Source organism: Rhodnius prolixus, unplaced genomic scaffold (genome assembly GCF_049639745.1).
Source record: "Rhodnius prolixus isolate KJV_2025 unplaced genomic scaffold, Rpr scaffold_2, whole genome shotgun sequence".
NCBI lineage: Eukaryota > Metazoa > Arthropoda > Insecta > Hemiptera > Reduviidae > Rhodnius > Rhodnius prolixus.
Genome location: NW_027411592.1, coordinates 35,546,125 through 35,558,886, shown reverse-complemented (window position 1 = coordinate 35,558,886; position 12,762 = coordinate 35,546,125). Strand labels below are relative to the sequence as shown.

The 12,762-nt window shown below is 36.1% G+C and overlaps 1 protein-coding gene across 17 annotated transcripts in view; it reads left to right on the top strand.

The window, feature by feature from the left end:
• LOC141450556 (uncharacterized) overlaps positions 1 to 12,762 on the top strand; it is a 542,687-nt gene that overhangs the window by 258,995 nt on the left and 270,930 nt on the right. For 12 of the 17 annotated variants that reach the window (XM_074121189.1, XM_074121192.1, XM_074121191.1 and 9 more), the window contains 2 exons: positions 4,743 to 4,877; positions 6,471 to 6,527. In XM_074121189.1, coding sequence (XP_073977290.1) covers positions 4,743 to 4,877; positions 6,471 to 6,527 — 192 coding nt within the window. The remainder of the gene's footprint in view (positions 1 to 4,742; positions 4,878 to 6,470; positions 6,528 to 12,762) is intronic. The other 5 variants (XM_074121201.1, XM_074121198.1, XM_074121204.1 and 2 more) reach the window with 1 other exon arrangement.

Below are 12,762 nucleotides of genomic sequence, written 5' to 3'. Positions count from 1 at the left end.
CAGATAAACTTGTTGACAATCCTGAAATTTTACCATCGCAGTCGATGCCCTCCTCAAAATACAGACATTTCAGTATAAAATACTACGACAAATACGAGGGTCGTTTGAAAAGTCCGTGCAAAAATAAAAACTACTTAATTTTTTGGAGTAAACCTTTTTTATTTTTCAACGTAGTCTCCTTTTAGGCTTATACACTTCGTCCAACGCTGCTCTAGTTTGTTGATCCCTTCCGAATAATAGGATTTGTCCAAGTCTGAAAAGTAGCCATTCGTTTCTGCAATCACCTCCTCGTTTGAATAAAATCTTTTTCCCGCCAGCCATTTCTTCTTATTGGGGAAGAAATAGTAGTCCGAGGGAGCCAAGTCTGGAGAATAGGGGGGATGTGAAACGAGTTGGAACCCTATTTCCATTAATTTTGCGACCACAACTGCTGAGGTGTGAGCTGGTGCGTTGTCGTGATGGAAAAGGACTTTTTTGTGGGCCAATCGTGGGCGTTTTTCTTGCAGCTCGGTTTTCAAACGGTCCAATAACGATGAATAATATGCACCAGTAATAGTTTTACCCTTTTCCAGATAGTCGATGAGGATTATTCCTTGCGAATCCCAAAAGACAGTCGCCATAATCTTTCCGGCCGAAGGAACGGTCTTCGCCTTTTTTGGCGCAGATTCCCCCTTGGTAACCCATTGTTTAGATTGTTCTTTGGCCTTAGGAGTGTAGTGATGTATCCATGTTTCATCCACAGTGACGAAACGACGCTTAAAGTCCTGCGGATTCTTCTGGAACAGCTGCAAACCGTCCTTGCAACACTTCACACGATTTCGTTTTTGGTCAAGCGTGAGCAATCGCGGCACCCATCTTGCGGATAGCTTTGTCATGTCCAAATGTTGATGCAAAACATTATGTACCCGTTCATTCGAGATGCCCACAGTACTAGCAATCTCACGCACCTTCACTCTTCTGTCATCCATCACCATATCATGGATTTTATCAATGATTTCTGGAGTAGTAACCTCAACAGGGCGTCCAGAACGTTCAGCGTCACTTGTGCCCATATGGCCACTCCGAAAATTTTGAAACTGTTCTAATCGAAGGTGCAGAAATGTTTATCAAGCTTCTCTTTAGTCTCCTGAGGCGTTTTGCCTTTCATAAAGTAGTGTTTAATCAACACACGAAATTCTTTTTCGTCCATTTTTTGAAAATCACTCGACTTCTTCGATTCAAACGAATGCCAAACACAAAGAAATATACCGATCTGGCTGAAACTTGGTGTGTGTTCTTCCAAGAGATGCTACTAACTAAACATAACCTCTATACGCGCCAGTAGTGCTATCTCTCTGACTTTGCACGGACTTTTCAAACGACCCTCGTAGTTCATTCTTTGATCTACCTCACAAAGTTAACACTACACACCGATCTCGACATTCCTTTCGTAAAGCTGCTGGCCGAGGAAAGTGTCAGAATATCATAAAACTCTTTCTCATTGCCATAATCCTATTGAACAGTCCCTCGCCTCTCGTACCATTCCTGAAAATTCTCCTAGCCGACTGAAGCGTCAGTGCTCCGATATCTCCTTCGGGGCTGACAGCGTAATGGTAATTCAGAATGCTGCCAGTGGGTGGTTTCTTCCCTCCTACTTCGCCCGCCTTACAGATGCCATTATTATCTGATTTACTTACTGTGGACTCAAATACACAATTGTGATTTCTAAACCCATTTCAAAAAAAATAATTTTATCATGTTTTTTTAAAAGACAAGCAATGACAAAACGCGCTAAACTTCTTTACAGATTACTTGGACGACGCTCCAAATTACCCATTTAACTCAAACGCTTAATATACAACACTGTCCTCAAACCTATGTGGACTTAGATACTAGAGCTGTGGGGTTCAGCCAAGCCTACAAACATACGGACAGTACAGACATTTCAATCAAAACTACTCCGACAGATAGCTGACGCTCCTTTCTAGACTAATCTCACTCTTCACAACTAACTCAACATCCAATTCGTACACCAACTCGCCAAGACGAAATATCAAAAGTTCCATACTGCTCTCTCTATTTGCTCTAATCATCTCGTACTGTCTCTCGCCACATCTGACATCCCTAACCAGTCCTCCTCGCCGACTGAAAACCATTACCATCATAATCGGTTTCCTCTCGAGAGTGCTACCGCTGGGTAGTTTCTCTCCTCCTGCTCATCACGCACCCATATATCTCATCCACCTTCTAATTTACTTATTGCATGTGTATATACTCGTACAGATTGTAAATAACTAAATAAATTTAAAAAAAAAGATGTTTTATATTGTTGTAACCAACTAATTTCTGGAGTTATTCAGTTTCTGAAAAAAAAAAAAAAAATCAGTTTAGACTTTAGACACTTCAAGTATAAATTCTAACTCAAAATTACTAAATTCTCCCTCCCTTTAGGTATCCACCCCTTTTAGCACACAACCTAAATACACAAACCCCAATCGTATATTATTTATAATTAGTTACAAGACTGCAGACGAGTACATAAACACAGAGGGGGGGTTGTTTAGTAATTCCCTGTGATGCGCCGGATAGTTACTGTTTAGGTCAAAAAGACACATGTACACGTCAGAGTTTTGAAAAGTTTAGTGAAGTAAGTCATGTGTCCGTCCGCCATAGCGTACATTGAAAGAGTGCATGTGTTTGTTAGAAAAAGAGGCCGGAAGTATATTTACCCTTGTGTCAACAACCACAGCCTCCTCTAGTGTATACATAGGCCAATTAGGAAAAAAGGAAGGAAAAAAAAACAGTTTCAGTTAATTTGTAACCAAGTGTTACAACTGACACATCGCCCTTGTCTGGAATGGAGGTTAGGATTTTGTTTTTCTTGATTTAGTTTAAGAAAATATATTTTAGAAAAGATCCCGGCAGTCTCCACTTGACCCTGGATTAAACCAGTTTTTTATTCTTCTATAGTAAGGTTTTTTTTGACACTTTTGTTCAAGTTAATTATAAATAAATCTCCGGTTTAGTTTAGTTAGATTCACTTAATTTGAAGCTATTTACTTCATCCAAGATAAAAAAGTAATTGATAAACCTGGAAAGATCAGCTTCACTGATCGTTGAAAAAGATCAGTTTCATGACTTACCCGAATTAATTAATTAATTGTGCTAAACCACAATTCTGCTTTAGGCAATTCTGCTTTAACATAAGAGAAACTACTGGCAGAATCAGCGTCATCTCAAATCCACCTAAATCACTCCACCAAATAACATGTTACGTCTTGTTAAAATTAATTTTACCTCATCATTTATTTAGGGCGCCCTAAAAATTATTAAATACCAATCAATCAATTAATAATTATTTATTGCAATCAGCCAAATCAGATTACACGAGTAGAAAGTATTCATGGCGTACATCGTATCATATGAATTTAAATTTATGCCAGAAATATTAAAAAATTTGAAAATAATTTTCAGCGGTATGATTTAAGCTGCGCGTGCAGTTTTACAGGATATGGTTGGTACGACTACTCTATGGGTTCAACTCTACATTTATTTTGGTATCACTGAGATATCTAATAAGATTTCGGCAAATCAACCAACCAAAAGTGCATTTTATTTATTTATTTATTTTTGCCAGGCCAAAAAACAACCATTATTTGAAACTATTTATCATTAAAATTAAATTTAGAATGCTGTTCGGGCTTCGAAGATTACTTCAAAATATTATTGCTTAAAGTGTATAAGAACTATTGCTATTTATTAAAGTAATTGTAACTCATCTCCTACCAGTCAACATGCAAAATCATAGCTTCTCAACTTGTTCATTTATTTTGTGGTTTGGGTGGTGATGCATTAACTGCAATGATTATTAGCGTCCCGCTCTTACTGGTATTTGCGCAATGTTATGGGCAATTATAATTGAAGTAAATATTTAAACAAAAACTTATTATTTACAGCTGAAATATTGCGCCAAAAAAGTTGCATATAATTCCAATTCCAATTTAAGTTGTTTTTACTAGTTAATGATGTAAAATATTAAATGAATTTATTAATAAAGAAGGTACATTCATTTTTGTTTTTCTAACATGAATTTTCAAAGCGCATCAAACATCTGAGGTTAATTGCCAACTGAGAGCCTTCTCAGAGCATTGCTGTGCTCCAGTCAATGTTCTCTTATTACAGACAATACTTCCATCCCTTGACAGTCAGCTGTATAAGCTCGAAGGCAAAAAAAAGAAAAAATCTCAGGGTGGGGTCCCTAACAAGGGTCCTCGAGTCCTGTACTCACTGAGCTACAGCGCTTCCTAAAATCAGTAAGAACGGAAATTTAAAAAAATAAAAATTACTTTCACATTTTTTGTCTTATTAGTGTCAGTTATCTGATCACTAGTATCTATAATAAAGGATCTTTAAATTTTTTTAAACATCCTGCAAAGCTAAGATGGATTTTGGTTTTGGGTTCGATTCCCTATCTTGGTCTTGGATCTTACTTAATAGTTAATATAAGAATTTAAGAATAAAGGGTGTTTGCTAATCGCCTTTTTCCAATAAATCCTGATTAGTAGTTGCCCAATGATAAACCTGAAGGCTTAATTAAAAGAAATAGACATTAACTTTATTTGTTCAAAAAATCGCGATTATCATGAAAAAACGCCCAGCAATCGAGACCCTGAATACTCTATTTAGATTTAACTCTAAAGAAGGGTTTTCCTTTCAAGTTTACCTGTGAATATATTCCAATAACCTCAGTTCAACAATTTCAGGATCGAATTTTGGACGCCTGTAAGACTGTTGATCCGGGTTCCATTGCTGCTGCAACAGAAAATGAATGGATTTCGAGAGCAACTGCGTGCATAAACAATAATGGGTGCCAATTTGTGCAACACTTTGGTAAAAAGGTAATTTTGTGTTTTCAAATTTTTGTTAATTTCAGTTTTAGTCAAATAAATAAAAATGAATGTACCTTTCGTGTTGTTAATTTTATCACTTTGAATGCATTTTCTTTTAGAGAGAGAGAATAAGAAAATAAATCCTTATTTCTTAATTGGAGTAATAACCACTTATAAAGGTATCTCCAATACCCAAATTTCGTGAAATTAAAAAAAAAAAAAATTGGGGAGATTTACTCTAGAAGTAGGGAGCTACATTAATTCAAAAGTTCCTGACATGAATGATGCACGTTGCAGTGCGAATTTCAGTGCCGTTAGAGAATGCAAGCAACTTCTTTTACTGCAGAGAACACAAGATTCTTGTGAAATTTAGTAATAGTTAGCTTTGAGAATTTTGGCTAACCAGTCCGTTTTCCCTAATAGGATCTTTGCAGTAAATGTGAACAGTAAAAGCAAAATGACATTTTTGAACAAATAAAGTGATGTAACAGAAGCTAAACTTCTTGATAAGTAAAGTACTTTTCTGGCGGCGAATACGTCAAACACTATGATTAGGTATTATCGATGGAAATGTATAGCTAACTATTTTTCCTGGAAATCTTAGTTCTTAGTGGCTTCCGGTTTTTTCCATACCTTCAGTTCTGTAAATCTTTCTGCTTCTCGAGGTGGAGTCCTCTCATCGTCTGCTCAACTCCAGCCTGACAGGCCACTTCAAGTCTCTCTATCTCCCATTTGCCTGGTGGGCGATCAAATTAGGCTTTCTTCTGCCATCTTTCAGGTTCCGTATAAGTTTCATGGCCTTACCATTTTAGAGCACAATCTGTTGGTTTGCTGTAGAGATGGGTTTATTAATGGAACTAATCTCGCCGTAAGGAACAGCGCATATTGATGTGTTTTTTTGGCGAACTGTGTTATACCTCGCTGTAAGTTTATTTAAAAGAGGAGGTTCTTAGTTAGAGATTATGATACTAGACACTGAGTTTTATTAAAACTATACGGTTAGATAGGATCTAATTTTCAGGAGTGTCTGCTACCGGATGCCTTAAGTGGAGGCAGAAAGCTACCATGCTTTACTTTAAAACACAACATTAACACGTGAGTCCAAGACCTGGAATCAAACCCAGTACCCCTATACATCTTAGTTGCCGGGACATGCCTCTAACTGCTCGGCTTGCGCCATACTTGTCAAGTTTAAAGGAAACCGTTACAAGGTGCTACAGCCAAAGAACCGAAGTACCAACTTTACAGATATGCGCTTCAGATAAGTTTTGGTCATACGTTACCAAGTGGTCACAGCGCATAATTTGAACTTTCCGTATCTGGGGTGTGCGTGAACAATTTCATAACCACTTTTCTGGACCATGAGAGCCTCAAAATACGAGCTCGCATCTACATCCTCCCCTCTCAGAAACAGAAATTAGATCATCTGCAATGAAAATGAAAAGGCTATATACAACTTCATTATAACTTGAATTTTCTCCGTGTTTCAATGCATTATCCACTTATTATATTCATATTGCATTCATGTACTATATATTTAATACACTTACTGGTATGTTTAGTGTGAACTATTGAAAGTAATAGGAAATGTTAACGTTTCAGGTTGGCGGTGGAGGTGGTTGTACAGAAGAATTAGAGGCCCTAAAGGATCCAAATGAGGTAAATATCTTGAATATCACTGCTTCAGAATATCTGAATATTAGTCTCATCTCTAAGTCATTAGATAGCGAACTAACAGAATTTTCAATTGTAACAATCTCCTAATTTCAATAACCAATTCTTATGCAAATATAATAATATTTATCAATCCTATATGTTTACTCTGAATTTAAAATATTCATTTAATCAATATTCATTCGTGCGTACACTGGTTTTTTAAGAGAGATCTTATACTACATAGCGGTCCGTTTTGAATTTATTTTATTCTATTGACTTTTTATTGAATATTAAATGGTTCTATGTTAGGAAAGATGGAGGCTGAAATAGGTAATAGAAGATCGTATTCCACAAAGTACAACTTGTTTTAAAGTTCATATGGAGTATATAAGTTCATATTTTTACATAAGGTATACATAGTTGGGTGATTTAGGTTTTGATAACTATCGGGTTGGCCAATAAGTTCGTTCGGTTTTTATTTTGGTACAGATTCATTCCGATTTTCATTTTTTATTTTCGGCGCAAGCGCAGAACTCGATTGTTCATTTGAAAGATTATGTTAAGCTTAACCTTTCTATGGATTTCGGTTTAACAAACATTACTATTGTGCTTGCTGCGTAGCTGTAAAGATGGAAGAAAATAAAGAGCATTTTCTTCATATTTTGCTCTATTATTTCTAAAAAGAGTAAACGAGCTGCAGAGGCTCACAAAAAGATATGCCGTGTATATGGTGATGATGCCTTAACAGAACGCGTATGCCAAAAGTGGTTTGCCAAATTCCGTTCTGGAGATTTTGACATTGATGATGCGCCCCGCTCCGGTCGCCCGACCGAGATTAATTTAGATGATGACAAGGGCGTAATCGATAAAGATCCATGCGAATCGGTGTGAGAGATAGCAACAGCACTTAACATATTCTATACGAGCTCCAAAAATCATTTGCGCCGGCTGGGATACGTTTCTCGGCTCAATTTTTGGGTACTACATGAATTAACCGACGTCAATTTAGCCACTCGCATATCCATTTGCGATTCGTTGCGGAAACGTAAAAAAAAAATACCCATTTTTAAAGCGGATGGTAACGGGAGATGAAAAATGGATCTTCTAAGATAATGTAGTGCGTAAAAGATGGAAGCACTGCAGTGAGCCGCCGCAAACAAGCTTGAAGGAGGAACTGCATCCGAAGAAGATTATGCTCTCCGTATGGTGGGATTATAAAGGTATCATCTATTAGGAGCTGTTACCGTCAGGCAAAACAATTGATTCAACTGCATACTGCTAGCAGTTAACCCAAACTGGACCACGCAATCCGCACAAAACGTCCAGAATTAGCAAATCGCAGAGGTGACGTCTCTCACCACGATGACGCCAGACCGCATACGTCATTGACCACTCGGAATAAACTGCTGGGATGTTTTTTCTCATCCTCCGTATTCACCGGATCTGGCACCTTCTGATAATCATTTATTCTGATAGTTGCAGAACTCCTTGAACAGAAAAACTTTCGATAAAGAAAAGACTGTCAAAAAACATTTTGATTGGTTTTTCGACGATAAGCCACAGACGTACTACGAACGTGGTATAATGAAGTTGGTGGAAAGATGGCAAGAAGTCATCAGTAAGAATGGTCAATCTATAATTGATTAAAATTTATTCTATGTATCAAAGAAATTGTTATTTATTCCACCCTCAAAAGCCGAACGAACTTATTTGCCAACCCTATAAATAAAGCATAGAAAAATTAGTGAAATTTCTTTAAAACAATAATTATTTCTTTCAACAAAAATATGAATGTTACATTTTAAAAAAAAATAAAAAATAGGTCAGTTTAGCGTTTCCCACAGCTGGAAGTGACAGCCGTTAATAAGGAAATCGTGTGATCAGAGTTCTAGTATTCAAGAACTGCTAAACCGCAAACACGGCCTTATGCATCTTATACATAATTTTTTTTTGTTTTTGTATTTTTCTGAAACAAATACATAAATTTTTATACATAATAAATTATCAGCTAAATTAAATGTAAATATAGCAATTCTAGAAATCGTGCAACTGTTTTCTGTATTCGTGACTAAGAGCGTGACTACATAAATCCTATTTTTTTTAACTCCAATCTATCCCTTATTATTTGGTTTGATATGTGTTATTGATTTCACAATCGAGTGCATAATTAAGTAAATGATTGTAAGAACTCATGCAAGGGGTGGGTAATTACTGGCAATCTTAAGGGTCAGTTTTTAGTTTTTGTAAATTTACTTGTTTGTTTTTCTGTATAAAGTTATTTGCTTTAGATATTTTTGATCTCGCATACTCGTTCAGGACTCGGAAAGTTGCGCCACCGGATATCCAAAACAATTCGCAAAACTAACAAGATCGACCCCCCCACCACCAAACCACATAGTCAACTTTTGTATTAAGCGGCCTATAATCTCGCAAGTACACCTCCACCAACTGTATAATTATTTATCGCTACACTTATAATTTACAATCTAGGCATAACAAGCGTGTAAAGTGGTCACCCTTAATTACTTGAAATAAGAATTAGCAGTTCGCCTCCTCCAAACTCCACCTTAGTTTGTTTATTTAAATAAATAATACTAGTACCTCATTTGCTATAATTTGTTTGTATACTTTAAAGAATATCTCTAATTTGCTTTGAATAAATTTATTTTTTGTTAGCATTGAATTGGTTTTTGTTGAACAATAAATTGTTGAGCCGTTCACTGCGCAAATCGATTAACTTTACTTTTTGAAATAATCTTAAATTTAGGTGTCAAAACATTCTGTTGTAGCTTTTTATATTTCAGTACCTCGGAGGTACACGATACTATGTCACATTTTTAATTTATTACAAGAGAGCAAATGAAAGGTTATTTCGCGGTTTTTTCTTACTTATAAGGCCACGGAAGTTATTTTACTTAAATCTTTGGTGTATAATAAGTAACATAGATGCACGTTAACAGATGGTTGGGTAATAAAAAACAATAATTTTGTATTAGAAAGATTAAAAAAAGAAATTTTTTGCGTTTATTTTTGCTACAATCAGCGCGTTGGCGCTATAAGTAACAGTGATAACTAAGGAACGGATTTTTATGTATTTAAAAATGCCAAATATTTAATTAAAATATGCATTTATTTTCGTCAATTATGTGGAAAATATGTGAATTTCTTAAAATATTTTCTGGAATATTTAAGTAAAATGGACTCTTTTTTTTATGAAAATCGTGGAATGATTGCATTTTTCGAGAACCTCACAGTTCAAAAGGAATGGCTTTGAATCCACATCAGCATCACTGTCAAGTTTTCCAATAACTGCATTGGCAATATACCTGCCCCCAACGTCAGTGGTTTCATCAATTGACACCCAAATCGGTCCATCTTTGATAAGTTCTCGAATTTTGGTTAGTGTATCTTTATAGACATCTTCCAGGTAGTTTTTCCTCAGAGCGCTCTCGTCAGGCATTTTTTTCCCAATATAGGTCTCTAAGAATCCTTTGAAATGAGGATTTTTAAGTTTATGGAAAGGGATATCTGCTCTAACCAAAGCCCGACACAGATCTGTACTCAGAGTAGACTTACTTGATGGAGATGTAAGGAAGGCTTGATAGGACGTCCTCTCTTTCTTTCTGTTTTTATTCTCTATGTGCGATCCGGTGGCAATATGTTGGGTGACTTGGGAACGTTGAGAGCAAGAAACGCGCTTGTCACAAGCTGTGCAGTACAAAATGTCTCCATCACTTCGAAAAAGTTCTGCTGGAAACTCGCGAAGATATTTAGCAACCAGTTGTTTGTTTGAGGCCGATGTTCGTGGCATTTCACCCAAAAAAGAATACACTAAGTGACCGAACGAAATGAATTGGACACTTCAACGAACGAACTGAAAGAACAGACAACGTCAGACAACTTCAAAGAACTAACAAGTGCCCGTCACTGTTTAGCAGCATTCTGTATAAATTACAATTGCCATTGTACCCACTGTGATTCACAGCCCTACAGTCTGTGGTTCACAGTTCCTGTCAACCACCTCCCAATTATGAAAATATGCCCAAAATGAAAAATATGAAAAAATATATACATATTTTGATTAAATATGTAGAAATATTTATTTATTTTAATCAAATATGTATAAATATGCGATAACATCCAAATATGTGGAAATATGTGAAATAAAAGTAGACTCAAACGGCTTAAAAAGTGTCAGTATGAATACTTCTAGTTGAAAAACGTAAATTGCCTAGAAAAAAATATGTAAATTCATACGAATCCGTTCCCTAGTGATAACAGTATCAACAATAACAGAAGAATACGAGTGGAGAAGTTACCCAGCGGTAACACTCCAAAATAGGCTATTAGTCGCTCTCTTCACTTGAGAGGAGATCACGAGGCCACTGTCTCTTAAGGCGTCTTGTCGGGTTGTCAGGAAGAGTTCTAGAAGAAAGATTTTTAGCCAGAGGATTTATATGAGATTGCAGGTTGTAGTGGAGTTTTCTGTATCTTGTTTTAGCAACTTGTGTGACAAAAGGAATGTTTAGGTCAATGTGTATAGTCAGGTTGGAGACATAAAAAGGAGCGTTTACAATAGTTCGAAGAATTTTAGATTGTAGAGATTGAATCCTTTGAAGATTGGAGCGTTTGGTTGAACCCCACAGCTCTATTCCATACGCCCAGATGGGTTTTAAAATAGATGTATAAATTAGTCTTTTGTTGTCCAGAGAGAGTTTTGATCTGTCGTCTAAGAGTCTTTTAAGTAGTCGATAGCGTCTGTTCAGTTCTGTTCTTTTAAGTCTAGTGTGGGGGTTCCAAGAAAGCCTGCGGTCTAAGTAAAGCCCAAGGTAGCGGGCAACGTTCACTACTGGTAGAGGTGTTAGGTTATAGATGACTGGAGGAAGAGTAATGCGACGAAGAGTGAAGGTGATATTTTGAGACTTGGTTTCATTAAGTTTAATAGCCCATCTCTTGAACCACTGTTCTAAGGAGGAGAGATGTAACTGCAGATTTCTGTGAGCAAGTACAGGATCATGATTAGTGGACAGTAAGGCGGTGTCATCTGCGTATGTGAGAAGTGTAGTGTTAGTATCTGTTGGTATGTCTGAAGTGTAAATGGAGTAGAGAATAGGACCCAGAAAAAAAAAAGAAATTAAAAAAAAAATGGACTAAGTGTTGTATACCTCCGAGGTACTGATTTATAATGAATTTCCCACATAATAAATATTGGCACCATTAAACGACACAACTCTTTGGCCATTGATAAATAAATAATTTATTTCAGAAGCCATTTTGATTAACTCCGTGCTCTAATGTAAATTGTTGCAATAATTCAACTCAAATTCAGTAGCAGGGCGCTAAATGATAACGGTAAATGTATTTGAATTTATATTATAAACAGAATTCTAAAAAACTATGTACATTATTTCATTGCGTTTCTCCACGTTTTTGTTTCATGGAGTTGATCGAGTTGTGCTGTGAACGGCTCAATTAGTACAAAGGGAAGTAAAAATAATTTCACTCATTATTTTTTATTTTTTACTAAGCTTTCGACCTAGTGTCTAGCTCGCCTTCAGGGTTTAAGCTATTGACAATTATAATATTTCTTTTACATTATAACAACAGCAAATATAGACTGCAGAATTACTGCAAAAACTATAGGAATTCTAGTGCGACAACTTTGTGTCTTCTCGTATCTAAACTTGTCACAATACAGTTTTTTTCATTATTTATTTACCAAGGTTAAAAAAAGAATAGTTATTTGTTTAAGACAAAACTACTACTAAAACACGTTTTAATTAAAGTTACAAAATTACAATCTTATTCCTTAATTTATCAAATAATGCACTTTACTCAACTTGTGAAGCATGTACTGTGCCTTTAAAGGTGCCTCCTCAGACACAGAGAGCAGTTGATAACCTCCTGGCTAACCTGGCTTGCGAGTCTGAGAAGGCACCTTTCAAGACACAGTTCATGCTGGAAAAGTGCATTATTTGATAAATTAAGGAATAAGATTGATCCATTACATGAAAGATATTGATCACTTAAATATGCGGCAGGAGGTTTCCAATTTTTTTGGTAATTAAACGCCACTCTCCCAAAATTACCAAATAATTATTAAACCTTCTTGTTTGTAACAGATGTAAAATTATTTTTTAGCCATTTTGGGGGTGTTTGAGAACATCTAAAGCTCTTAACATTTGATTTTTCTTAGAAAAATCACTCGGAAAACGACTTATTTCCCGATATTAAGAAA